The following is a 25,274-nucleotide window of genomic DNA, read 5'->3' on the forward strand; positions in this document are numbered from 1 at the left end:
CTCAATGGGCGTTCGTTGAAAAACTCAAGCGGCAGAAAAAGGGGTTCATAGAACTTGGTGCACAGGGCTCTGTATTAAATATAAGAATATGTAATAATAATAATAGAATATTATATTGGTCCATCCCCTCAACTGAGAGGAAGCCTGGACTCTGGACCTGATGCCACACACAAACAAATTCACACCCAGGGACAATTTAGAGTCTTCTCCGAATCCTGCAGTCACGGCGTGAACACACAAACACCACACGGGAAGGCCAGAGCACAGATTTGAACCCGAACGTCACAACTGTGAGGCGGACTTGCTAACCCGCCATGCACACACTTTGAAGGACTTGATACTCAACATAATGGGGAACAGTTGGAAAATATTGTCGAGAGCATCAAAATATGATTATCTGCTGTACTGTACGCCGCGGCACGGTGGAGCAGTTGCAGAGCGTTGGCCTCACGGTTCTGAAGACCGGGGCTCAAATCCCAGCTGCGCCTGTGTAAATTGTTCTCCCCTGTGCCTACGTGGGTTTTCTCCGGGTTCTCTTGTTTCCTCCCACATTCCAAAAACATGCAACATTAATTGGACACTTTAAAATTGCCCCTAGGTGTGATTGTGAGTGTGTCTATTTATCTCAATGTGCCCTGCGATTGGCTGGCAACCAGTTCAGGGTTTAGCCCGCCTCCTGCCCGTTGACAGCTGGGATAAGCTCCAGCACTCCCCGTGACCCTTCTGAGGATAAGCGGCAAAGAAAATGGATGGATGGATGTGATTGTGCGTGCGACTGTTGTCTGTCTCTATGTGCCCTGCGATTGGCTGGCGACCAGTTCAGGGTGTACTCCGCCTCCTGCTCGTTGACAGCTGGGATAGGCTCCGGCACTCCCTTGTGAGGATAAGCGGGTAAAAAAAAAATGGACGGATGGAATATTTTCTCCATTTGTTGTCATTTTTTCCCCAATGTCGCAACGCCTCTTCATTATAATCGACGATCTTTGTTCACTATGACAACAAAAAAAAGTAGGGGGCGGAGTGCCGGCCGTTGAACTCGTCGCCGATTGGCTGGGAGCGCGACCGCTCATGGCGCTATATAATGTGTGAATGTGCAGCGGCGGGCGGCCACCTTCACGCCGATCGTCCACGTCCAAGAAAGCCGACAGCGAGACGGGTGGAAGAGCGACCGCGCAGGCAAGGGGAGGCAACAGGACGGACACAGTCGCTGCTTCGGAGTGGAACAAGGAGAAAGACCTGCGTGACCGAGAAATGAGTGATAGTAAGTGATTAGTCGCTAATGTCGGCGCTGGGGTGATATTTGTAACTGCGCATGCGCCAGGGGACCACACAATGGAGTAATTCTCCTGGCCGGTAATGCGCATGCGCGAGAGGTGGCAAGGAGTGAGAGCTGTTAGTGGGCTTTAAAAAATAATAAACAAATTACCAACAAAATAGCCCGCTTCAATTATTATTGTATTAAAAATATATAAATTGCATAATATCACACGGTGTGTACGTGACGTGGACCAGCTTAAGCGGTTTTGGATCGCACTACGGTATATGATGTCATAAAGATTATATAACTTGCATGACGATGCTTCGGCATTCAAAATGCCCAATATACGTGAGTCAGCACGTTTGGATTTGGTGTTCGGACTAACCTTGATTTTACCAGTCATAGTAATAAAAATAATAATAAAAATATGATTATAGATGGAATGGTTGACATAATTGGTGCTTTCAAATAGAATAAGTCAGTCGATGAGTTCTTATAGTTGTACAGTTCTTGTGCAAGTTTTAAAGGCGCGGCTACTCTTTTGCATGACTTTGCATTTGCAAGTGCAAGTGGCGTGTTTTAGTACGTTTGGGTCCTTGGGCTACGACTCCAAAGTTCCCCCGACACGATCCTTCAATTTCATAATCCTCTCTTACTGAAATCTTCTTTTCTTGAGGAAGTCGACAGGCAAAGCAATCCTAGAGGGGATGATGAGGCGGAAGAAAGTCATCGGCAGTCCCAAGAAAACACTTTGTCGAAAAGCGACCTTGTGGACAAGTTCTGCTCGCATCTGTGATATGATCGAAATGTTCAGCGGTAATATGGGGATGCTGGTCCAATGGCCGTGCTTCAGAAGTCATTTGCAAAGCAAAAATGGCCGACGGAAAAAAAACAAAACTTGCGGACAGGTCAGGTGGCATCGTGACTGATTAATCTCCCGACACGTTCAAGAGAAAAAGTTGTTTGTAAACACAAGCGTCCCCCCCCCCCTCCCCCTCGCCGCCAGCTGCTTTATGGCTTCATCGGTAGATAATTCGCATCTCGTCGTCGGACAGCGAGCGGAAGGATGAACTGCCGCGCACGAGTGGCTGCATTGACGCCATTTTTTTTTTTTTAGGGGGTGGGGGGGCAGATCTTCTGCCAGCAAGGCCAGCTTGTCACAACGTGTTAGCACTATCAAAGTTCATCAATGAGGAAAGAAATTCCAAACTGCTGTCACGCAGCCAGTAACAGAAGTCGTTTCCGGGAAAAGGGACGATCACAATGATGAATGACCCGAGAGATTCTGCATTACATCAATAATTACTCTATTACGGACCCATTCATGGGCAGGGTGGCAATTTTTTGCCTTATTGGGATAAAAGTCTCCTAACAGGCCACAATCAAAGAAATAACACTTCTATTTCGTTTATGGTTTGGGTAAGGGCAAAAAAGATGGAGCAGCGTCCCAAGACTTGGACGGGTCCGTTATTGGTTCTGTGAAATGGTGTATACTAGACATATGTTTATTAATTCTTTTTTTTATTCTAGAACGCCACTTATGCATTAACAATTCTGATGGATTAGCATTTTGAAGACAAACTTTGTCCCTTCTCTTGGAAAACGCTGCACGTGTACTTGAGGCGGCCATTTTGGGTCAGGAAGGAAAGAGAAATAACTGCGTGCTAACTTTGACCGATGAGTTATCCTCTCCTGATACCAAATCATGGCTTCAGATTAAAACTCTTAAATATTTTGATATACTGAAGGATATAATGCGTGAAAATCATGACGTCCCAAAAATGGGACGCTGCCCACGAATGTTAATTATGCATATTGTGCAAATCCTCTGATTTCAACCTCTCAACAGGCTGTAGACAATCAACAGGTTCATCTTTATATCAAATAAATGGTTAGTTACAGCACTTGAGGAATCATCCGTTTGGAGTCTTGGTGGCGTTACGCTACAGTCCTTAAAGTGAGATTTCTTCTCCCGAAAAGTACGAATTTACTTAAGTTTGCCTGCAGAAAATGGTGAAGTCACAAGTTTGCAAATGCACGATGAAACGTGTATTGCATAGTTTTAACACGTGAGGTAATTATTGCTCCGCTGTTTAATTGCGGGAATGATGTCATGCGCCAAACAAGTTTTGACACAGCCGAGGCGTGTTGCCGGAGGAGTGGCCTTGGAAAGTTGAAGAAGTCAGTTTTGTTTTTATTTTGAAAGGGTGGCGAGCTCGGGAAACGACTCACGGCGCAATCGGCTGCCCACCTGGGGGAAGAAAAAAAAAAGACATTTCTCGTATTTCAAACTTCAAACGTTGCGCTCATGCTTTGATTGTATTTCGTTTGTTTGCCTAACTGAAAACAGGAAAGTCACAAATTTCTAACCTCCAACAAGGAAAAGTCGATCAGGTAGCCAATCAGAAGGCATTTCTGGAAAAGGCAGAATCAGAACAAAAATGAATTATATTTTTTAGGTACTAATAATAGTTAGACTGTCTTTCTGAAAACTGGGAACTCACACATTTGCGACCTCTTTTGAGAGAAAAGTCCTTTCGGTAGTGAATTAGAGGCAATTCTGTTCAACGAGGAATGATGTTTGAACTCCTAGTGGCGTTATGCCGCCCGGCCGAAAAATTGCACCGTTGCAAAATTCAGACCAGCTAATCAGAAGCTATTTCTGCGAGAAGCAATGTAGAGCTCGTGCACCTACGTCACCGAAATCACGTGACTGGTCAACCCTAACCGGTCAAACAAAGCATTGTTTAATGCTAAGTCCGTTGAGACTAAACAAAAATGTTTAATAGCACGGTGCCCAGAGTTTTGTCCGATACTGTTAAACATTTAGAAGGTGATCATAAACGAAGGTATGTGGAAAAATGGGAGACACTTGGCATCGAGGAACCATATTTAATGCCGAAGTCGATGTTTTCGCCGATAAGAAATTGGACTGTTAATTCACTTCCGCTTGTCTTGGACAACTGGATCTACACATGGATCTGGTGAGGAAGTCGTCGAGATTTACACAGAAAAGTGTAGAAAAGTCTCGACGCATACAAATGCTTCGTTGCCGGATCTGTTCTCAACGAGGAGACGGCTCGTGAACGCGGAAGCGTATTCTGCTACACGTTAACCTTTTCTAAAATCCTTTGATCTTTTCAGATGGTATTCAATACAAATACCAATATTTAAATAAATGACCCCTGGTTTTACACAAACTCACATTCATTAACTATGATTGGGGAAAAAAAAATAAGGATGGAGTTGTCACCACGGAATGTACACGGAAGCGATTGCGGCCACACATTCATCTCTGCTCCGACAGAGGGTTTATTTTCTTTTTTTAAATCTGCATTGTTCTCAAATGAGCCAATTTGGCATTATAAATACTTCTTGGTAATTTGAGAATGAGAAAAATAATTCCGACCTGAAATGAACCGATCGTTACACAGGCGTGTGGGTATTTTGGTTGGCCACCATCCATCACGTTTAATTGCCGAAATCCAGCGATATTTTCTGGTCTTTTCAGCTGGTATTCCATAAAATGATCTCTTTGAATATCTGTCTCGTCTTTTGTGACAATCAGCAGCACAACAGGTCTCGAGCAATTTGAAAAATCTGCTCTGGTTCAACGGCTCCCGCAGTGCAGAGCAGCTAGGTTTGAGCAGCAATATGGCGCCGTGCAAACCGTGACGTCACTTGCACGAGCTCCAGAGCAACGATGTGCAATCGTATATTTCGACTCAAGGCGGAGTCACGCGGCCTTCCTGAAAATGGGGAAGTTGACAATTTTTGACCTTCCGCAAAGAGAGAAAAAAAAAAAGGATTGGAAGGGGTATCAGAGTTGAACTTCCTATTTTAGCAAATCAAACTCACACATATGTAAAAAGTCATTACAACACAAGTGAAAATGAAGTTGCGGTGCCATTTCCAGATCTTGGGTGCGTGAAAAGCCCAAGTCTTGCATCAAAAGCAAACGAGTACGTTGTCGAATGGTCCACATCTCCGCCCACCCGGTGAAAAGTGGCTTTTGTTTCCTCCCGCTCAGCCGAGGTCGTTTCCACGGCGAGGCCGGGACGCGGAGCTCTGTTTTTTGAGTGCGGTCCAGGTGGAACGGGGTTATATAAATTGAGGAAAAGGGGGAGGGAACCTCAGCGTTGGACGGCAGCCAAATGGGCTCCCAGCGGGCCCGCCGGCTACACCAGCCGGGCTCGGTGCCAGGCACTTGCGCAACGGCACGGCTTCTTTTCCACCGTCCGTGTGTGGGTTAGTTAGAGGTTGACACTTTTCAGGTTTCTCAGTCCCACTGGGTCCCGCTTGGACGTAAGTGAATTCCACTTTCGATCACGGGAGCGGGAAATCTTGACGACGACGTCACCAGGAGTGGAAACCATGACTGCACTCCAGACCATGAGTTGCATGGATTTTTGTACAATTTTGGATCAGGAGCGGCAGCGATCGCTACGTGAGCGAGATTCAAAATGCACTCCCGTGTCAGTAGTACAGTACGGTACATCCGCAAGTACGGGGAGAACATGCAAACTCCACACAAGCGGGGCTGGGATTTGAACCCCCATTTCCTCAGAATTGTGAAGCAGATGTGCCACCCTGTGTGTTTCTATGCCATTTACAGTGAAGAAAATAAGTATTTGAACACCCTGCTATTGTTGCAAGTTCTCCCACTTAGAAATCATGGAGGGGTCTGACATTTTCATCGTGATACAGCTGCAAATAAGTATTTGAACACCTGAGAAAACCAATGTAAACATTTGGTACAGTAGTCTTTGTTTGCAATGACAGAGGTCAAACGTTTCGTGTAGTTGTCCACCAGGTTTACACACACTCCAGGAGGGATTCTGGCCCAGTCCTCCACACAGATCTTCTCTAGATCAGACAGGTTTCTGGGCTGTCGCTGAGAAACACGGAGTTTCGGCTCCCTCCAAAGATTTTCGAGGTCTAGGTAACACCAGAACCTGCTTCGGGTCATTGTCGTGTTGAAAGACCAAGCCACGACCAATCTTCAATGCTCTGACTGAGGGAAAGAGGTTGTTCCCCAAAATCTCACGATACATGGCCGCGGTCATCCTCTCCTTAAAACAGTGCAGTCGTCTTGTCCCATGCGCAGAAAAACAATCCCCAAAGCGTGATGCTACCACCCCCATGCTTCACAGTAGGGACGGTGTTCTTGGGATGGAACTCATCGTTCGTCTTCCTCCAAACACGGTTAGTGGAATTATGACCGAAAAGTTTGATTCTTACTGATTGTACGGGGTGGACAGGTGTCTTTTTGCAGCTAACGACCTCACACAGGTGCATCTGATTCAGGATAATACACGGAGTGGAGGTGGACTTTTAAAAGCGGACTTACAGGTTTTTGAGGGTTAGAATTCTAGCTGATGGACAGGTGTTCAAATACTTATTTGCAGCTGTGTCACACAATTAAATCATTAAAAAATCATACGTTATGATTCCTGGATTTTTGTTTTTAGATTATCTCTCTCACACTAGACGTGCACCGACGATGAAAATTTCAGACCCCTCCATGATTTCTAAGTGGGAAAACTTGCAACATAGCAGGGTGTTCAAATACTTATTTTCTTCACTGTACCTGTGTTTGTTAGTTTTTACATGGGTGTGTTTTGTGTATTTATTTCTGTGTGTGTCTGTGTACTTCTACACGCTTGTTTCTGCGTGTCAGTGTTTGCAAGTCCGTGTTTTTGTTTGCATTTGTGAGTTTAGTGTTTGTGCACTTGAATGTGTTGAACTTTGTGCGTTTGTCTCTGTGCATATTTGTTTGTTTGTATGTGATGGTGTATGTTTTGTGTTTGTGCATTTGTGTGTCAGCGTCTTTTTGTACGAATTATTAACAATTATTATTGTTGTGCTTTTGTGTGTGTGTCGTACCCTTGCTTACATACAGCGGAGTTTTGTTGTTCTCGCTTTGGATACAACTTGAATTACTTCTTCAACCCCCCCCCACGCCCCCCTCTTGAGAAGAGTCCTGTCACGACCTCGTCAGCATGACTCTGCAGAATACTGTCTCTGCCTACAATTCCCAGCATGCACTGCCGGTTCATTTTAAATGAGCTTCTTCGTAGCTGCCGTGTCGACCCATTACGTGGTTGGTCAAAGTTTGATGGTCAAGGGGCAATTTTAAAATTTTGTTTCTTTTTTATGACGTGTGTGAAAGGGTAAATATTGTATTTATTCATCTATTTTTTTATTTTGCAATATGAGGCGTTTCATTTGTGTGTGTTTCCGTGAATCCTGTCACGGTGATAAAATATGGGGGAGGTAACAGCAGTCAGAAGTCATGAACTCACTCGTGAAATGTGTGTGAGTGGGTGTGGGTGCGTGTGGGGGCGTGTGCCTGTCAGTGTATGTGTGTGTGAGTTTATCACACAGATCACAAAATAGACGGTTAACGCCGCTGTGACCGGCACCAACAGTCCTCACAAGTGTTTGTTCTTTCTCCCCAGGCGACAGCATGGAACTTCACAACAAGGAAACGGTCTCCGGAGAGATTCTGCCTGTGGTGATCATCGGTGAGGTGACTGCAACGCACACGTGCGAGTAGAGGGAAACACACAGACACACACACACACGTATATAAACGAATAGCCGGCGTCAGTGCGCAACAATGTCAACAGATCGAATAGCCAAAGTTGATGTCAAGCCACTGGGCCTCGGCAAACTACAATAAAACAATTTACTTAGTAAAGGTGTAATAAATTGCATTAACATTTCTTGTGTATGACAATAATATACAGTATTTTATTGAAGAACAGTGCTTTTACTGAAATACGTCAGTGCTGATAACAGCTGTGCAGTTTGTTTCATTTTCTTTAAGCGTTCATATTTCTATAATTACTAAGTAGTGAGAAGACGAGACATTCTACACGTAAAAGTGACATCATGACATTGCTGCGAGGGGATACATACGTGTGTGAAATAACATATAAGCAGATAACATTTCAAATGTTTTGTTATTGCGATCCACATGCAAGCGTTTGTATATGTTTGCGCAGAGGTCGAATAGGACGTGTTCGAACATTCCGGGTTTTGACAAAATGTTTTGAGAGACATTTCATAATAGCATAGTTGCCAAGTAATGTTGACGTCGCCAAGAAGTTGTCTTTCAAATTCTCAACTAGCAAATGATTGTTGACAGTTGCGTCTGTCCTGGTGCGCAAGCAGATAGTCGATTGGGTTAGCTGTTTAGGGTGCGTGGGTTCGGGTTACAATTTGAGGTGCGTATTAATTTTTTGAAGTGTAAGGGTATTTGGATTTGAGGGTTAAAGTGAGTACGTTGGAGGTTTAGAATGAGTACCGTAATTTCTGGACTATAAGGCGCGCCTGATTATAAGCCTCACCCAGTACATTTTTAAAGGGAAAAACATTTTGTACATGCATAAACCGCACCTCTCTATAAGCCGCATGTGCCCACATTGAAACATGAGATATTTACACAGAAAGAGTTTTCATAGTTTTAATAATATACCTTAACTTTTTTTTCCAAGCAGTGCCTGTGAAGCGACAATAACACAGCAACAATACGGTAATAACACAGCACTAACAGGGCTAGGTAAAAAAATAAAACAAAAAAAAAACATAGCGGTAAAAGTCACTGAGACGCTGGAGTGATACGGTTCAGGCCACCTGCTTTTATTACCTCAGAAAGCTTTTTTTCATCTTTTTCTGTTGCTCCAGTTCTTCCCGCTGCCGTTTCCAGCATCTCACCATCGATTCATTTCTGCCAGGTTTACGTGCAGCAGCTCTGTGTCCTTCTTGATTAGGCGGCTCGATTGCTTTTAACTTAAAAGCTGCGTCATGTGCATTTCTTCCTGCATTTTCCATGATGAGGATTTGTTCATGCTAGTTTTATTCATGCACAAAGCGCGAAGTTAGGTTAAACTTGCGTCTTCCTCGACACATATATTCCACCTGGCTCACTCTTACATTTTCTGCTTGGGCTCCCGTGGCCGCCGTTAGGAAAATATCCATAAATTAGCCACATTATTGCATAAACCGCAGGGTTGAAAGCGTGTGACAAAAGTCGCGGTTTATAGTCCAGAAATTACGGTAGATTGAAATGGGTGGGTTAGAATTTGGAATGTTTTGGTTAAAGGGTTAAATTTACTGCGTTTGGGTTTGACGTTCGGGGGGTTGAGTTTAGTGGCTTGAAGGGGAAGTAAACGCTGTATTTTTATTTTTTTCATAATAAGTTTTTTGGGTCATCACGAGGCGGCAAGGTGGCTCAGCTGGTAAAGCGTTGGCCTCACAGTTCTGAGGTCATGGGTTCAATCCCTGGCCCCGCCTGCGTGGACTTTGCATGTTCTCCCCATGCCCGCGTGGGTTTCCTCCGGGCACTCCGGTTTCCTCCCACATCCCAAAAACATGCAACATTAATTGGACACTCTAAATTTCCCCTAGGTGAGATTGTGAGTGCAGCTGGGGTAGGCTCCAGCACTCCCCACAACCCTTGTGAGGATGAGTGGCTAACAAGATGGATGGATGGATGGATAATCCACATGGCACGTTTGTCGTTAGGAAGGCATTCAATGTCACAGGTATCAAACTGAAGGCCCGGGGGCCAGACACCCCAAAAAACATCACCGGGCACTCCGGTTTCCATCCCAAAAACATGCAACATTAATTGGACACTCTAAATTGCCCCTAGGTGTGATTGTGAGTGTGGGTGTTCGTCTCGATGTGCCCTGTGATTGGCTGGCGACCAGTTCAGGGTGTACCCCGCCTCCTGCCCGATGACAGCTGGGATAGACTCCGGCACTCCCGGTGACCCTCGTGAGAATAAGCGGCAAAGAAAACGGATGGATGGATGGATGGGTCATCACTAATCAAAATGTGGAATTCTGCTTTATTTTGCGTTTGTGTCACACAATTAAGGGGTTAGGGCTAGTAGGTTAGGGTGGCTGGGTTGGAGTTTGAGGGGGGGTAAGAATTAGTAGGTTAAAGCGAGTGGATTAGAGGTTTAGTGTGAGGTAGGATTAATAAATTAAGGATTTGGGATTAGTGGGTTAAGGTGACTGGGTTAGGGTGTTTTCAGACTAGTTTACTTGGACACTTTACTTGTTCAGGGGTTGGTCTTTTAGGTTTGTGCTGTCTTGGTTTTGGAAATGAGGATAAAGGCTGAGATGTTTGGGTGTGCGTTAGGGGGTAAAGTCAGTACGTTATGCTTAGTTTGTGTAGAATTTACAATATGTCAATGTTATGGGATGACACAAAAGGGTTTTCGGGTCCGAGGATGAAGGAAGGAGCAAGAAAGTGTTTGTGCGACCGACCGACACCAGATCTCTGGTCCTGAAACTCAACACGCTCGGCTCACTCTCCGTTTCCCAGGGAACGGCCCCTCGGGGATCTGTCTGTCGTACCTGCTGTCGGGCCACACCCCCTACCTGTCGCCCGGGGCGTCGCACCCCAACCCGCTGCTGCACAGCAAGTTGGCCGAGCAACCCGGCCTGTCCCTGCTGGAGCAGGACCTGGAGTACCTGTGCGAGGGGCTGCAGGGGCGCTCGTCCAACCCGGTCGCCGTGCTCTTCGACTCGCTGCTGCTGCCCGACGGCGACTTCGGCGCGGACCATACGTCCCCGCTGGAGTGGCGGTACGAGCCCGAGAGAGCCGTGCCGCACCTGGTGCTGGGCAAGGGCCCCCCCGGGGGAGCTTGGCACGTACGTAGCACCCCCCCCCCCACCCCAAGCCCGCCAATAACCTCTTTATGTCTGCTTCGCTTCCCGACAGTTGATCTGCATTTGTGTGCCTTCAGGCCATGGAGGGCTCCATGCTAACGCTAAGCCTCGCTAACTGGATGGAACTACCTGCACTCAAATTGAAGGATTGGATGAAAGACAAGAGAAGGTATGAAATGTTTCAACATGAATTTTGGAATGACCTTTTTTGGCACTGAAGATAAGGACGCCTCCGCCCCCGTAACATTGTTTTTTTGCCCCCCCATCAGAAACGTACGCAACGACCGCGCCACGCCGGCCGAGATCGCCTCCTACTACCAGCACTACGTGACCCAAATGTCCCTGGGACACAACTTCGCCTGCGGGACCACCGTCACCTCGGTCACCTGGCGGCCCCCCGATTGTCGCGAGTCCCGTGGATTCTGGCGGGTCGAGGGGGTGCAGAGCGGAGGGGGCGAGGACCTTGCAGGTACACGCAGAAAATGATCCCTCTGCGTCGAATTATATGAAAGTTCGTTGATTAAGTCGGGCGAGTTACTTCAAATCTTGTGGGAGATTGAGTCATGGCATCGGGTGATTAAGTGGGCTTTTCAAGTCCATCCATCCATCCATTTTCTTTGGCGCTTATCCTCACAAGGGTCGCGGGGAGTGCCGGAGCCTATCACAACTGTCAACGGACCCTGAACCGGTCGCCACCCAATCGCAGGGCACATGGCGACAAACACCTGCACTCAGAATCACACCTAGGGGCAATTTAGAGTGTTCAATTAATGTTGCATGTTTTTGGGATGTGGGAGGGAACCGGAGCGCCTGGAGAAAACCCACGCAGCCACGGGGAGAGCATGCAAACTCCACACATGCGAGGCCGGGATCGAACCCTGGTCCTCAGAACTGTGGGGCCAACCCTTTACCAGCTGAGGCACCGTGCCGCCCTTGTGTTCAAGTTAGGTCATCACTTATATTTCATTTACTGGGCACATGTTGATTGACGTTGACAAGTTAGCATTAGCATTTGTATTATTTTTAATGTGTTATTTTTAGCGTTAGCATATTAGCTAGTAATAACATCTTGAGCTGGTTGCTTAGCAAGTATGCGACTAACCTTTTTACCTCTTCCACCAGACGATTCCCCCGTGGAGCAGGTGCCCTTTTCCCTGCTGGCCCGCAACGTGGTGTTAGCGACGGGTACCCACGACATCCCGGCCCGCCTGGGCGTGGAGGGCGAGTCTCTGCCCTACGTGTGCCACTCCTTTTGGGAGCTGGAGGGCGCCATCTCGCGCGGCGAGCTGGACGAGTCGTCGGACCCGGTGCTGGTGGTGGGTGCTGGGCTGACGGCCGCTGACGCCGTGCTGGCGGCCCGCCACCTCAACGCGCCCGTCTACCACGCCTTCCGCCGTGCCGTCGGCGACCCGGGGCTCATCTTCAACCAGCTGCCCAAGATGCTCTACCCAGAGTACCACAAGGTCAGAAGGTTTTATTGCTTAATGTAAAACACAAGTTTGGAATTAAACTTACTTCCAGTACAATATAGTACTAAATGTGACTTTATTGTTATATTAAATCTCAATTATCATCCCTATTAACATTCTAAAATAGCTATTGAAATGAAAAACATATATGTAACATTATTTACTTCAATGTGTATACAAAAAAATAAATATGAGCGGAGGGCGCGTCATCCATGCGCAAAGTTGCAGAAGTGTCATTCGACATTCAAGTGGTCGCCATATTGGCTGCATCTTCTGTCCGTGATGTCACACTGGGACATTAGCCATTGAGAAGACCACCTGCTTGGGAGACGAACAACAGAGATATTCGGATTTTTCCGACGCCCCTTCTGACACGGAAGCTCTTTTCGAAGAAGAGAACATCTCACAATTGAGTGAAGTGTCCGGGGCAATATTCCCCTATCGTTTCGAGCTATATTTAGATGATATACGGATCGCCGCCAAACCACCTCCCTGTCCGATCCACCTCCGCGGCGGAGATGAGCCACCCTGGGAATCAATCCTCCCGAGTGTTCGAACAATACCTAGCAATGCAACGAGCCGGCATTTAGGCTAACACGAAGGAACAAAGAGCTACCTTCCCGCAGGCAAAACTAATAGAAACATACGAGCCCGCCTGAGTGCGCGACTGCCCTGTACGTCACTTCCTGCTTCTTCTCGAAAACAAATCCCTCGAAAGGATTTTCATGGCGGGAGTTACAAAAAGCCATATACGTCAAAATCAAAATTTTGTGGTGGAAAAAAAACGGATGGGTCCATACCGGCTGCTGTTTTTTCATTAATAACATACTAAAAATCATGACTTTCATGACAGTGGACCTTTAAACAATGCCTCTAAAAAGTATTTCCAAGTGGAGTAAATGTATTTTTTCCCTCCTCAGAATTATACACATAACAACCTATAATGACGTTTTTCTTTTTCTATGTGACAACCTTACTCCAAAATTGAATAGATACAAATTTTCGCTTAAAATAACCCGTAATGACAACTTGGATGAAATCACATATACAATCAGTAGAGTCCATCTAGAGTGCATTTTCTTATGTGACAGCTGTATACCAAAATGGAACGTTGTTTTTTTTTTCCACTTCAAAATTCACATTATGAGGACAAGAAACCTTTGTTTGTTGTTGAAAATAGAAATCTAAGAAATCTGCTCGCCTGTCAGTGCGTGACGTTTTATGTGAGGGCCATTTTCTAGAATGCAAATAATAAAATTCCTTCAATTCTACACAGCAATTCATTTTGAAAACACGACAAAGTATTTATTGTGTGCAAATGTTGACAAATTTGTTCCGTGTGTGGCGTGCATCTGGGAAGTATTCACAGCCCTCGTTTGTTTGTTTTGTTGCGGCCTTATCTCAAAATCAGATTTTCTTTTTCTCTTAATTCTACATGTAACATCCGATATTGACTACAAGAACAAACTTTTTGTCACAATCATTTACATTTTCCACAATCTGTAATTTTATTTTATTTTTAATTATATTTTATTTATATATTTTATTGTAATTTTATAATGCAATACATACAATGACTGGATGGAATCATACGACACTACTTTCAAACGTGTTGTATGGCGCCATCTAGTGTGACTGTGGTGTCCTGCAGCCACTACTTTGTGTTGCTGAGGTTTTTTTTTTTTTTTTTTTTTTTTTTTTTTTTTTTTTAACCCGCATTATTTTTCAGGTTCACCAGATGATGACGCAGCAGCAGCACCAGCCCTCGTCCCCTCTGGACTCGTCCTCCTCGCCTCCCTCCTTCTCCACCTCGTCCTCGTCCTACAGCGGCTACCTCAGCTTCCCCTGCCACCGCGTGGTCTCCTTCCGGCCGGATCGCAAGTGCGTCCTCCAGTCGGACACGGGTCGGCGCACCGTGGTCCAAGTATCAAAGGCGCTGGTCCTGATTGGCGCCCACCCCAACCTGTCCTTCCTGCCCGAGCGGGGTCGCCCTCTGGGCGTCTACCCTGGCGAGCCAGTCACCTGCCGGAGGAACCCCATCGACGCGGACCCCTTCACCAACCGGGTGTTGGGGGCCGAGGGGCCCGGCATGTACGCCATGGGCCCGCTGGTGGGGGAGAACTTTGTGCGCTTCCTGAAGGGCGGCGCCCTGGCCATAGCCAGCGATATCGCCAAGGGACTGAGGGAAGGCGGCGGCGCCGGGCCGGGGTCTTCGGACGGCCCGGTGGACAAGTGGGCGGACCGACTGGCCGCCGTGCAGACCCTCGCCCGGGCGACGGAACGGCCTTTTTCATAGTGCAATTGCACAAGATAAAACAAAACAAAAACTGCCTGTTTTTTGGGGGGGGGGGGGGGCATGTCGTGTTTATAGCAGTGGTTCTCAAACCTAACTTGGGTTTCTGCAAACTAATTTGAAAAATTCACTAATATTTTCTGTTTTTTATGCTTGGGCCCAGCACAACTAAAAAGGGAAATTAGGACAGATTTTTAGTGAGCCCGCAAGAAGAAATTATTTTAATTATTATTTTGTTATTATTATTTAATTGGACACACTAAATTGCCCCGAGGCGTGATTGTGAGTGTGGCTGTATTTATTATTATTATTATTATTATTATTATTATTTAATAATAATTAAAAAAAAAAGCAATTCCTCCTACCGCCCTTAACTTTGGACCACTAAAATGTTCTGATATTATGTAAAATCACATTCCAGCGTAATATTTTTTTTGCTTGTTTGTTTTTTATTTTCTTTATTTTTTTTCAAGAGAATTAAAGTGTCTTTTCTTGTGGTTAAAATGGGTCGTATTGAAAGAGTAAAATTTGAAATAGTCAAAATGTGACTCAGGTCTTGGTCAACTTTATGATTATGCAATATCTCGGGAAAAGACACCTTTATTCTTATAGTGTAACAAATTTTGAACCTGAAAAGAATGTTTTGTTGTTGTAAACATGATTTCCCCACTCCCTTAAGAAATGTTTAATTTTAATTTTGGATGGTGTTTGGTGCTATTCTTTCAAGTTGTTTCTGGACCCTAAAAAAACTGTTCAACTGTTCTGCCCTGTATTGATGATCATCATCATATTATTATTATTATTATTATTATTATTATTAATAATAATTAAAAAAAAAAGCAATTCCTCCTACCGCCCTTAACTTTGGACCACTAAAATGTTCTGATATTATGTAAAATCACATTCCAGCGTAATATTTTTTTTGCTTGTTTGTTTTTTATTTTCTTTATTTTTTTTCAAGAGAATTAAAGTGTCTTTTCTTGTGGTTAAAATGGGTCGTATTGAAAGAGTAAAATTTGAAATAGTCAAAATGTGACTCAGGTCTTGGTCAACTTTATGATTATGCAATATCTCGGGAAAAGACACCTTTATTCTTATAGTGTAACAAATTTTGAACCTGAAAAGAATGTTTTGTTGTTGTAAACATGATTTCCCCACTCCCTTAAGAAATGTTTAATTTTAATTTTGGATGGTGTTTGGTGCTATTCTTTCAAGTTGTTTCTGGACCCTAAAAAAACTGTTCAACTGTTCTGCCCTGTATTGATGATCATCATCATATTATTATTATTATTTTTACATGTAGCTAAATTTGGCTGGCTGAGGTTGCAGAGACCAGTTGGTGCGCACGCGTGGACGCACGTTTTCCTTATATGGGTGTCACGTGACTACGTTCCGGTCACATTGACCAAAACAATTTGTGGGACTCAAATCTGAAACATCCCAAAGTTTAATATATATATCTATACGTGTTTAATCTTAACGTGTTTTGTGGAAAAGACAATTCATCACAAGACCAAAGCCACGATGTGATACTGTCATGACTCGTTACTGTTTTCGCGTTATCACCATGGATTCATTTTCATACTGTAATATATCAACTCTAATGTACAGTGTTGTGATACATTGGGAAATCATACTGTATTTTTATAGTGACATTTTCAGGACTATTTCTTCCTGACTCTTTTCTTCCTCTCAAAGTTGCTTTTATTTGTTGCCTTTTGCTTTCATTCATGCATCTATCCTTCGTTCACGGAAAATTTTTCCGTCTTTCTTGCTTGCATCCTTCTTCAAAACTAATTTTTGACCTTCCTGGAATTCATTTTATTTCTGTTTACCAGTACAGTAGCGATACTGTACAGCAGGGGTGTCATTCTCATTTTTCACGCGGGCCACGTTGTAGTTCTGGTTTCCCTCAGAGGCCCGTTATGACTGGAACCATAAAAATCGTTGATCGCCTCATCATATTGATGTGAAATATATGAATTACTTTTGGAATCAGAAATCAAAGGTATTTTTTTTTTTAGCTTTTGTTGATGTTTGGTAGCATAAAAACACTTGCAATACCTCAATGTTATCATTTATAGTAATGCAATTCAAAATTTTGGTACAGATTGGAACAAGAAACATGGAAGTTGACATGATTTGCCTTCATGGGCCACATAATATCGTGCGGTGGACCAGATCTGGCCCCTGGGCCTTGAGTTTGACACCTGTGCTGTAGAGCCTAAGGGAGCATATTTACTGTATGTCAAAAAGGACTTCATCTTAAAATAGATGACACACACACACACACAAAGCTCTCAACCAATCAGCATACGAAGGCAATGATAACAGATTTTTTTTAATTATGTAAAAATACAATAATTGTATATTTGTTTAAAATGTTACCTGTTAAATAGTTTGAAAAAGATGGAACTTTTTTTTTTAATTGTTGCTAAATTCCTCAAAAGTAAGTGCTGTTTAAGTGCTTAACAGAGTGCCCTGTAAAGGTTTATGTGTATTTAAAAAAAAAAACATTTTTGAAGCATTTTCACGTTTAAAAATGAAAATTTTTAAAACACCTTGTGGTCTTCGTCAGGCTCACATTTCACTCAGATTATTCGCAAATTTCTATTTCAGAATTTGGGGAATAAAGATACAGGAGTTTTTTTTTTTTTTTTAGGTGAGTCCTCCCGTGACGTTTTCGGTCCCGTGTGAACATTATTGACTTTCATCAATTATTAGTGACAGCGAAAAATCCAAATTTGTGGCATTAGTCTTGGGTTTGGGCCAATAATCTCATCTCATTGATTGTTGTGATTCATTTTTGTGAAATCAGACATTTACTTGATTGACTCGTTGTGGACAAGCCAGTGGTGCCTTCCGCTCTCATGCAATGGAAAGCAGAACACATTGACAGGTGCTGTAGATTGTCTACTTCCAAATCTTTGTACTGATTATAAACGTGTTCATATCCAATCAAATTGTCTATTAAACGCACTTGCGCAAACATATTTCCCTGCGTTTGTGTCCGTATTATCTTATGTCATTGAATAATTTGCTAGCTTTGCTTTAAACAGCTTTATATGAGGAAAAATAAATGGAAATGACTGTCGGTTTCCTCCCACGTCCCAAAAAGATGCAACATTAATTGGACACTTTAAATTGCCCATAGGTGTGATTGTGAGCGTTAGTCTCGATGTGCCCTGCGATTGGCTGGGAACCAGTTCAGGGTGTACCCCGCCTCCCCCCCCCTTTGACAGCTGGGATAGGCTCCAGCGCTCCCCGCGACCCTTGTGAGGAGAAGCGGCTAAGAAAATGAATGGAAAGATGGACACTTGTATGGGAGTATTGCGCTTCCTCGCAGTTACTGTTTCTAGCCACCAGGTGTCAGTGTTGCAATAGATTAAAGAAGTCACTTCAGTGCTTCTCAAACTTTGTACACAAGCGAGCGCCGCCCCAAAAATATTTGAGAACAAGAAAAAAAAAAAAAAGATTTGAATAATGATTCCATTCAAAAGTATCAGGCATAAAATTTGCTACTAAAATAAATGTTTGGAAGCAAATAGTTCAAGTTTTCATGCAAATGATTGACCGTGAATACAACTGAACTACTTTACAGCCATCCATTTTCTTTTACTGCTTATCCCGGAGCCTATCCGGGCTGTCAACGGGCAGGAGGCGGGGTACACCCTGAACTGGTCGCCAGCCAATCGCAGGGCACATCGAGACAAACAGCCGCAGTCACAATCACACCTCGGGGCAATTTAGAGTGTCCAATTAACGTTGCATGTTTTTTGGGATGCGGAAGGAAACCGGAGGAAACGCACGCAGGTACGAGGAGATCATGCAAACTCCACACAGGCGGTCCGGGATCGAATCCGGGACCTCAGAACTGCGAGGCCAACGTTTTACCATCTGCTCCACCGTGCCGCACTGAACTACAGTATTTGTCGTTAATTCGTGGATGTGAGGAGAAAGAAATACCAGAGGAAAAAATAACGAACAAACCCTCCCAAAAATCCCATTATTGCTGTTTCCGTGGAAACCAGACTGGGATTTAACTACCCTCAATGATTCAGCACATCCCCGCCGGTTGCCATGGCGACGCCAGGCATGAGTCAGTTTGTTGCCAGGCGGTGAGTCAGCAAAACACACACACACAACCTGTCCACTCTCGTGGGCATCCTGACATACTGAATATTGGACAATAAAATTATATTCTATTCTGTTGGGTTATGTCAAACGGCACTCGGTTAATATGGACTTGACTCAAATGAAATTGTGTCTAGCAAATAACTCGATCGACTGATTAATCAGGTTTCACCCTGCCACCCCCCCCCCCCCCAGGCTCCCCGGGACGACCCCCTCCCTCGGCCCACAACAAACACCTTCCCACGCAACGTCAAGTTATTTGGAATCAACCAACACTCGACGCTATATCAACTTCAAAATAAAAGGATTCCTTAGCGTCAAAACAGAAGCGGCGAACCCGTCAGGGACACACTTCAGGATTTACCCCTCACACCACACGCACACACAGACACACAACTGAAATGCTGTCACGCGGACGAGTGTAATTTAAAAACTGACGGCGCTACAAATGAATGTGGTTTTATTTAGAAACGGTTTACCGGATGTGAAGTGGTTGTGGAGCGGGTAGTTTGACAGCTTCAGGAAAAACACCAACACGCACACACCGAACTTTTACACGGCGCACACATTTCACACACTCTCACTTGAGTTCAGGACGTCGGCGGTTCCTCGTCCATTGCTGATAGTGGGAAGGAAAACGGCGTCTGAAACTCGTCACAAGGCAAAATCAACGTGCCGCACGGGAAACTATGACGGCCGGTGGTTGTTTATAAAAAAAAAAAAAACGAGAAGGAAAAGGACGGGCCGCCGAGGGAAAGAGCCGAAGAATTCGAGTCGCGATCCCCGTCCGCAGTTCTCTTATTTGCAGGTTGCTAGCGGAGTTAGCCACCTAGCCGCGGCTAGCTGGCCGCGAGTCTCCCAACTTTTCACCGTCGTCCACGCTCGCGGCCTCAATCCGGGCAAAATGTGCTGTTTTTCGGGACGTGTATCCCCTTGGCCGGCGGCGAGCATCGGCTGACAACTTCTCCGTGTGCGTGTTTTTTTTTTTTTCGACTGCACTTTTTGGGCCTGTAATTTGTCAAAAACTGGACTTTGCTCTTCGGCTATTGTAGCATAACCCCTTAAAAAAGGCCTCCATAGATTCTCCCACTCGGAGTATTTCAAAACAGTTTTTTTTGCTTTTTTTTTGTTTTGTTCATTTTTTTAAATTTGTTTTTCTGTGTGGAAAATGGATGCGGGCATAGAGAAGGAATGCAGCGCCTTGGGAGGTCTTTTCCAGCTCATCATGAACGACATGAAGGTAAAAGTTTTGTTTGAATCACAAGTAAATCATATTTTGTGCATTTTTCATTCATAATCACAACTTTAGGGAAAAGAAGCTTCTTTCATTTTTGATGAGGATAATATTTACTCTGCTCGTGGTTACATGCTGAATACAGGGAAGTAACTGGAAAAATTTAAAAATATATTTAAAATGGTATTTAACTGCACATAGCAAAGACTTCAGTCATATTTTAACATTCTTAACTGGCATCAAAATATCTGCTGCATCCCAACAGGAAAAAGCAAAAATGACGACTTTTCTTTTTGCCATTTTATGAAGTTTCTGACTCAGTGATAGATATACTTTACGGTACTATACAGCGGTATTCAGATATGAGCTGTCGTTTTTTTGATATGACGGGTGAGCATAAACTCGAGAAACGAGCCGGTTTGGTGGACGTGACTTCAACTCACTTCTGAAGGAGCAGCGACACCCACGTCACTCACCAGGCCAGGCCCCACCTTTAGAAGTCAAAGTCAGCGGCACTACAGTGTAAAAATATTCCCTGGATCTCTCATGTGCATTTGTTTTTCTAATTCCTAATCAAAATTCCTCCGATTTTATCAACAGCGTAATTGTGACAATGTGACAATGCTCGATTCGAAAATGATTGTCGTTGGAGCTAAGAGTAGGACACAGCCATTCAAGTAAATATAAATATATCAATATAAATGTAAAATATTGTTCCACAACGGGGGACGTACACGGACTTCAAGATGCATATCAAGGATTTGACCTCTCGACCGCCTCATCTGTGTTGCAAGCATCTTCATTTATTTATTTTTTTCAAAATGTGGAAATGATACCACGAATGCCCTGCGTTTACATGAGATTTTGTTTCCTCAAATCGTTAGGCTAATTAATATTTTCATGACAAGTCACGTACAACTTCAGTCACACGTTGACAAGAAATCAACAGCGTAATGGGCTTTTCCCATGGTGATTTTAAGCTCCGCCCCCTTAGTCATCTCCCACAAGCTTCCAAAATGGTGACAGAACATAACAGGTTTCAACTGGATTCCCTGTCGCGTATTCCAGATAATACTGGGGTATGTTTTTTGCCAAATGCGTCAGACTTGTCCAAGAGAGTTCTACAGAGAGGTGTCAACTATTTCACGCAAGGAAATGTACACGGAATTAAGATTTTGGACAGAGCAGGGACGCAATGTCAGAGTTACAGCGAAATGTTGGAAAAAGTTTGACGCCTCACAAACTTCATATTGTAATCCAACGGGATAAAATAGTGGAATCGTACTGCGCTTGTTCACATTTAGTTGTAAGTGCGGTCTTCCGTGAGCTTTAATCCATCGTAGACACTTCGTCAACTCTGTTTTAGGCTTTGGAAAATGAATCAAGCGGGCCGCTTGTAACCTAGCAGGATATGTTTCATCAGAATTGCACGTTCCCCGACGACCATTTTCTTCGTAACATGAACTTTTCCAAGCGCACGCTACTGACCACCAGCATTGCTTGTGGAACAATACGGCGAGAGGGGCGTGTTAAGACAATGCGGCTATCTGATTGGCTATTATTAGACGAGTGATTGACAGGTCGGAAAGGTCCATTGTGCCAATACTTGATTCTAAAATTGATTCAGATTCACATTGATTTATTCAGTCATCGTAGCTCTAAGTAGGACACCGCCGTTCAAGTAAATATAAAATATTGATCCACAATGGGGATTAACTCATATTTACTAGTGTTGGATTTTCCTACTAGTGAGGACAAAAAGGGTACTAGTACACAGACTCTAAGATGGATATCAAGGATAGCGATGCTCAAATGGCTTTACATCGCGTGCTTGTCAGAGATATCGTCCGCGCCCCCCCCCCCCAAAAAAAAAAAAAAGTTGTAAAAAGTTAATCCTCTGACGCTGGATGAAATGAAGTCCGGAGAGGTCGACCGATGTCACACAAATTGAGAAGGTTCTTCATTTTTGTGAGACATGATCTCAAACTCCGTATTTGACACGCTTTCAGGCATCGGTCGTGGTTGTATTGAGTTTTCCAACTGGATTTGGGACACGTCAAAATGGGGGGGGGGGCATTGTGGGGGGGTAATAAGGCACCTTTTTTTGCCAGCTGTGTCGTTTTTTTTTTGTTAGCTGCACCCGTCGACCGCTTCATCTGTGTGGGTAGCCGAGCGCATCTTTAAAAAAAAAAAAAAAAAATGTTTATTTGCACATGAAACAATTTGAAAGGGAACAAATAGAAAATGTGGAAGTGATACCATGAACGTTCTGCATTTTCATAATTTCGTTTCCTCAAATAGTTAGCCTAATTAAAAAGTTTTGTTGCTCAAGTCACGTACAACTTCAGTCACGTTTGGCAGAAATTATTTTTTTACTTTATACTTTTTACTTTACCTCCCAAAAATAACTTTTAAAAGATGGTGACCTCCATCGAAGCACCCTCTCTCCCACTTAGCCTGATGTCATTTCTCTCCCAAAAATTTTTTTGAAAAAATACAACTTTATCATTCCAAAAATGTTCAATCTCAAACGTGGAATAAAATTTTTTTTCTCTCATTTATACATCTTAATTTATTAAAAAAGAAATCTTTAAATGTTACTGGAAATTTGTCCTTCATTTTTGTTTTCTGAAAAATACAAACTCTTCTTCAGTCTTTTTTCCACCTCCAAATTAAAAAAAATATATATATTTTTCCCCTGAGATTTAAAAAATCAAGCAAACCCAATATTTTAACTCGTTTTAGTTAGCGTCGGTCCTGCCGAAAAGAATAAACACCTGACCGTGTAACTCTTTAGGGATATCAGAGTGTCTCATTCGGACTGCATGTAGGGAAGTAAATAAGTGCCACCAGGATTTGAATTTGAAATGTAAAGTGATGATATTTTCAATAGTTGTATTTCAGTGTAACTTTTCACTGTTAACAACTCAACTGGCTACAATTTACTGTCTGAAATTCGACCGGCTACAATTCGCTGTCTAAAATCAGACCAGGCAGCTGGGATAGGCTCCGGCAACCCCCGTGACCCTCGTGAGGATAAGCGGCAAAGAAAATGGATGGCTGTAAAGTGATCACATTTTTAATAGTAGCTACAATTCACTGTCTGTAATTCAACCGGCTACAATTTGCTGTCTGAAATTCACAGTCTCTGCCACCAGGCAGGGTTACTTCAGGTCAGAACCGAACAGACAGCCAATCCCAGTTACGCTTTCCTAGTCACATGACATCACATACTAAGAAAGTGTAACTGGATTGGCTGGCTGTTCGGTTCTGACCTGAAGTAACCCTGCCTGGTGGCACAGACGGCGAATTTCAGACAGCGAATTGTAGCCGGTTGAATTGTTAACATTGAAAAGTTACACTGAAATACTTAACTTTACAATTCAAATCCTATTTTCTGTGGCATTTCAAATTCAAATTCTGTTTTCTGCGGCATTTCAAATTCAAGTCCTGGTGGCAATTGTTTACTTCCATATGCACGCCGATGCGCACTCTTTCAAGTTTTGCCACGTCTCCCAGCATTCCCAGACTTTTAAGTCTTTTACACTCGTCTGGAGGGATTTCAGCCTGCCGTCTGATTTTTTTCCTTTTTGATTTTGAGTCTCTTTCTGAATCCAGACGTCAATGGGATGAAGATTCAGATTTTCATGATCGTTTTTTTTTTTTTTTTTTTCATTTTCAACTTGTTCCACAATTTCATGAATGCATATTTTCAACCGGAGTAGCTCATTCTTTGTCATCTAGGATGTATTGTTTAAGTGTTCCATTTATTTGTTCGATTTTTGGCAGTAATAACATTCAACTTGAATCTCGTTGAATCACTTTTTTTGTATTCTTATTCCGGGTAGCCGTGTATCCCATTTGTACATTTCTTTAAAAGTCGTGCTTACGAATGCAGGCAATGCATGATAATTTGGGATTAATGTTTTACACGAGGAACTGAAATTTGCACACGTGCGCCAACGCTTTTGATTGTCCAGAAGTGGCTTTGGGGTGTGGCAGGTTTTTTTTTTTTTTTTTTTTTTTTTTTTTTTTCCAAAATAGGCCGGCGCAGGTCTGACACGTACGACGTGGAATGCGATACGACACCTCTCGATTGAGGCTTTTACCGTCGCGATTGCGACACGATAATGACAGATAAAATTTCTTGTTTTGAGAAATCTGACGAGGTTCGTGCGCACAACGGCCACGTCAATGACTCACGTTTTTTCGCGGCACCCTCCAGTTTATTTTCCGCGGCGCCCGTTTGCTACAGTTCTCGCTTGATCTCCTGACGGTTGGAGAGAGCGGCAACCAGAGGAGAGGAAACGAGCAGCTTCAGGTTTCACTCTTGACAGAAAACAATTTGTTGGTTACCTGATGGAACTTGTAGGGCGACACATGACTCACGTGTCCCAGAAAGATAACTGCGGAGAGGTGTGTGAGAGAGATTATCCATTGAGTGTTTCAATGAGTGAGCTGGTGTATGATTTTTTTTTTTTTTTCAAGAGTGTGTGACAAAGTGAAAGCCTTTGTGTGTGTTTTCATGTTATTCCGACCGCCATGATTTGGTCGGTATGGCAGCACCCCAACCAGGGCGCGTCCCCCCCACCGCCCCTTCTGCCTCGTTGGCATGCGCGCAAAGTCATATCTAATTAATCTGCGTTTCTGTCGCAGCAAATCTCTCCTCGGAGGCAGACGCGACCCGATCGCTCTCGCTCGGTCACGAACAGGCCCGAGCCCGTCGGGGTCATTATGCTAATTATTGTTTGCTAATGAACGTGAACGGGAACCATGACGCTAACCCATACGAATGAAAGATGACAATTGTGTGGTCTTTGTGCGTTATTAGCGTCCTTCTCCTCCCGCATAAGATTACAACTTTTCTCCAAAACCACACACCAGTGTCACTTCAACAAGCCTAGAACAAAACTTTTGAAATTGTGGGACTGCAATAAAAAAAAATGTAATTAGATTGGATGGTATGTTGTTGTTCATTATAGAATCATACAGTGCTGACACAATTAAATAGAATGTGAAGAATGGAATTTGTGCTACTTTTTTGCTTCAATTAAATTGGCATTGTGCCGCTCCTTCTGCGATGCACACTTTGGCCACCCGGGGGCTGTACCATCCATAGAATTGCACTCGAAGTTTCACAACTATTTCAGTAATATGCAATTATCTATCTATCTATCTATCTATCTATCTATCTATC

General features: G+C 43.7%; 2 protein-coding genes across 6 annotated transcripts in view; both read left to right on the forward strand.

The window, feature by feature from the left end:
• The first annotated feature begins 1,046 nt into the window (after positions 1–1,046).
• Positions 1,047–15,404, forward strand: osgn1 (oxidative stress induced growth inhibitor 1). The gene is made up of 7 exons (XM_061832316.1): positions 1,047–1,261; positions 7,720–7,785; positions 10,601–10,929; positions 11,025–11,116; positions 11,217–11,416; positions 12,070–12,410; positions 14,146–15,404. Exons 1-7 carry the CDS (start codon positions 1,090–1,092, stop codon positions 14,710–14,712), a joined length of 1,767 nt encoding a protein of 588 aa, XP_061688300.1. The 5' UTR covers positions 1,047–1,089; the 3' UTR covers positions 14,713–15,404.
• Positions 15,405–19,348: 3,944 nt separating this feature from the next.
• Positions 19,349–25,274, forward strand: part of mtss1 (MTSS I-BAR domain containing 1) — a 48,944-nt gene continuing 43,018 nt past the window's right edge. For 3 of the 5 annotated variants that reach the window (XM_061832097.1, XM_061832099.1, XM_061832098.1), the window contains exon 1: positions 19,350–20,083. In XM_061832097.1, the coding sequence (XP_061688081.1) occupies positions 20,012–20,083 (72 nt within the window). In that variant the 5' untranslated portion in view covers positions 19,350–20,011. Of the gene's footprint in view, positions 20,084–25,274 lie in introns of all 5 variants that reach the window. The other 2 variants (XM_061832100.1, XM_061832101.1) reach the window with 2 other exon arrangements.

Source organism: Syngnathoides biaculeatus, chromosome 10 (assembly GCF_019802595.1).
Source record: "Syngnathoides biaculeatus isolate LvHL_M chromosome 10, ASM1980259v1, whole genome shotgun sequence".
NCBI classification, from domain to species: Eukaryota; Metazoa; Chordata; class Actinopteri; order Syngnathiformes; family Syngnathidae; genus Syngnathoides; species Syngnathoides biaculeatus.

Bases quoted from the DNA above. Each gene is read 5' to 3' on its own strand.
- osgn1 (XM_061832316.1), top strand. From the start codon at position 1,090: ATGTGCAGCGGCGGGCGGCCACCTTCACGCCGATCGTCCACGTCCAAG. The intron at 1,262-7,719 runs GTAAGTGATTAG...CTTTCTCCCCAG, and splicing joins TGACCGAGAAATGAGTGATA to GCGACAGCATGGAACTTCAC. The intron at 12,411-14,145 runs GTCAGAAGGTTT...ATTATTTTTCAG, and splicing joins TCTACCCAGAGTACCACAAG to GTTCACCAGATGATGACGCA.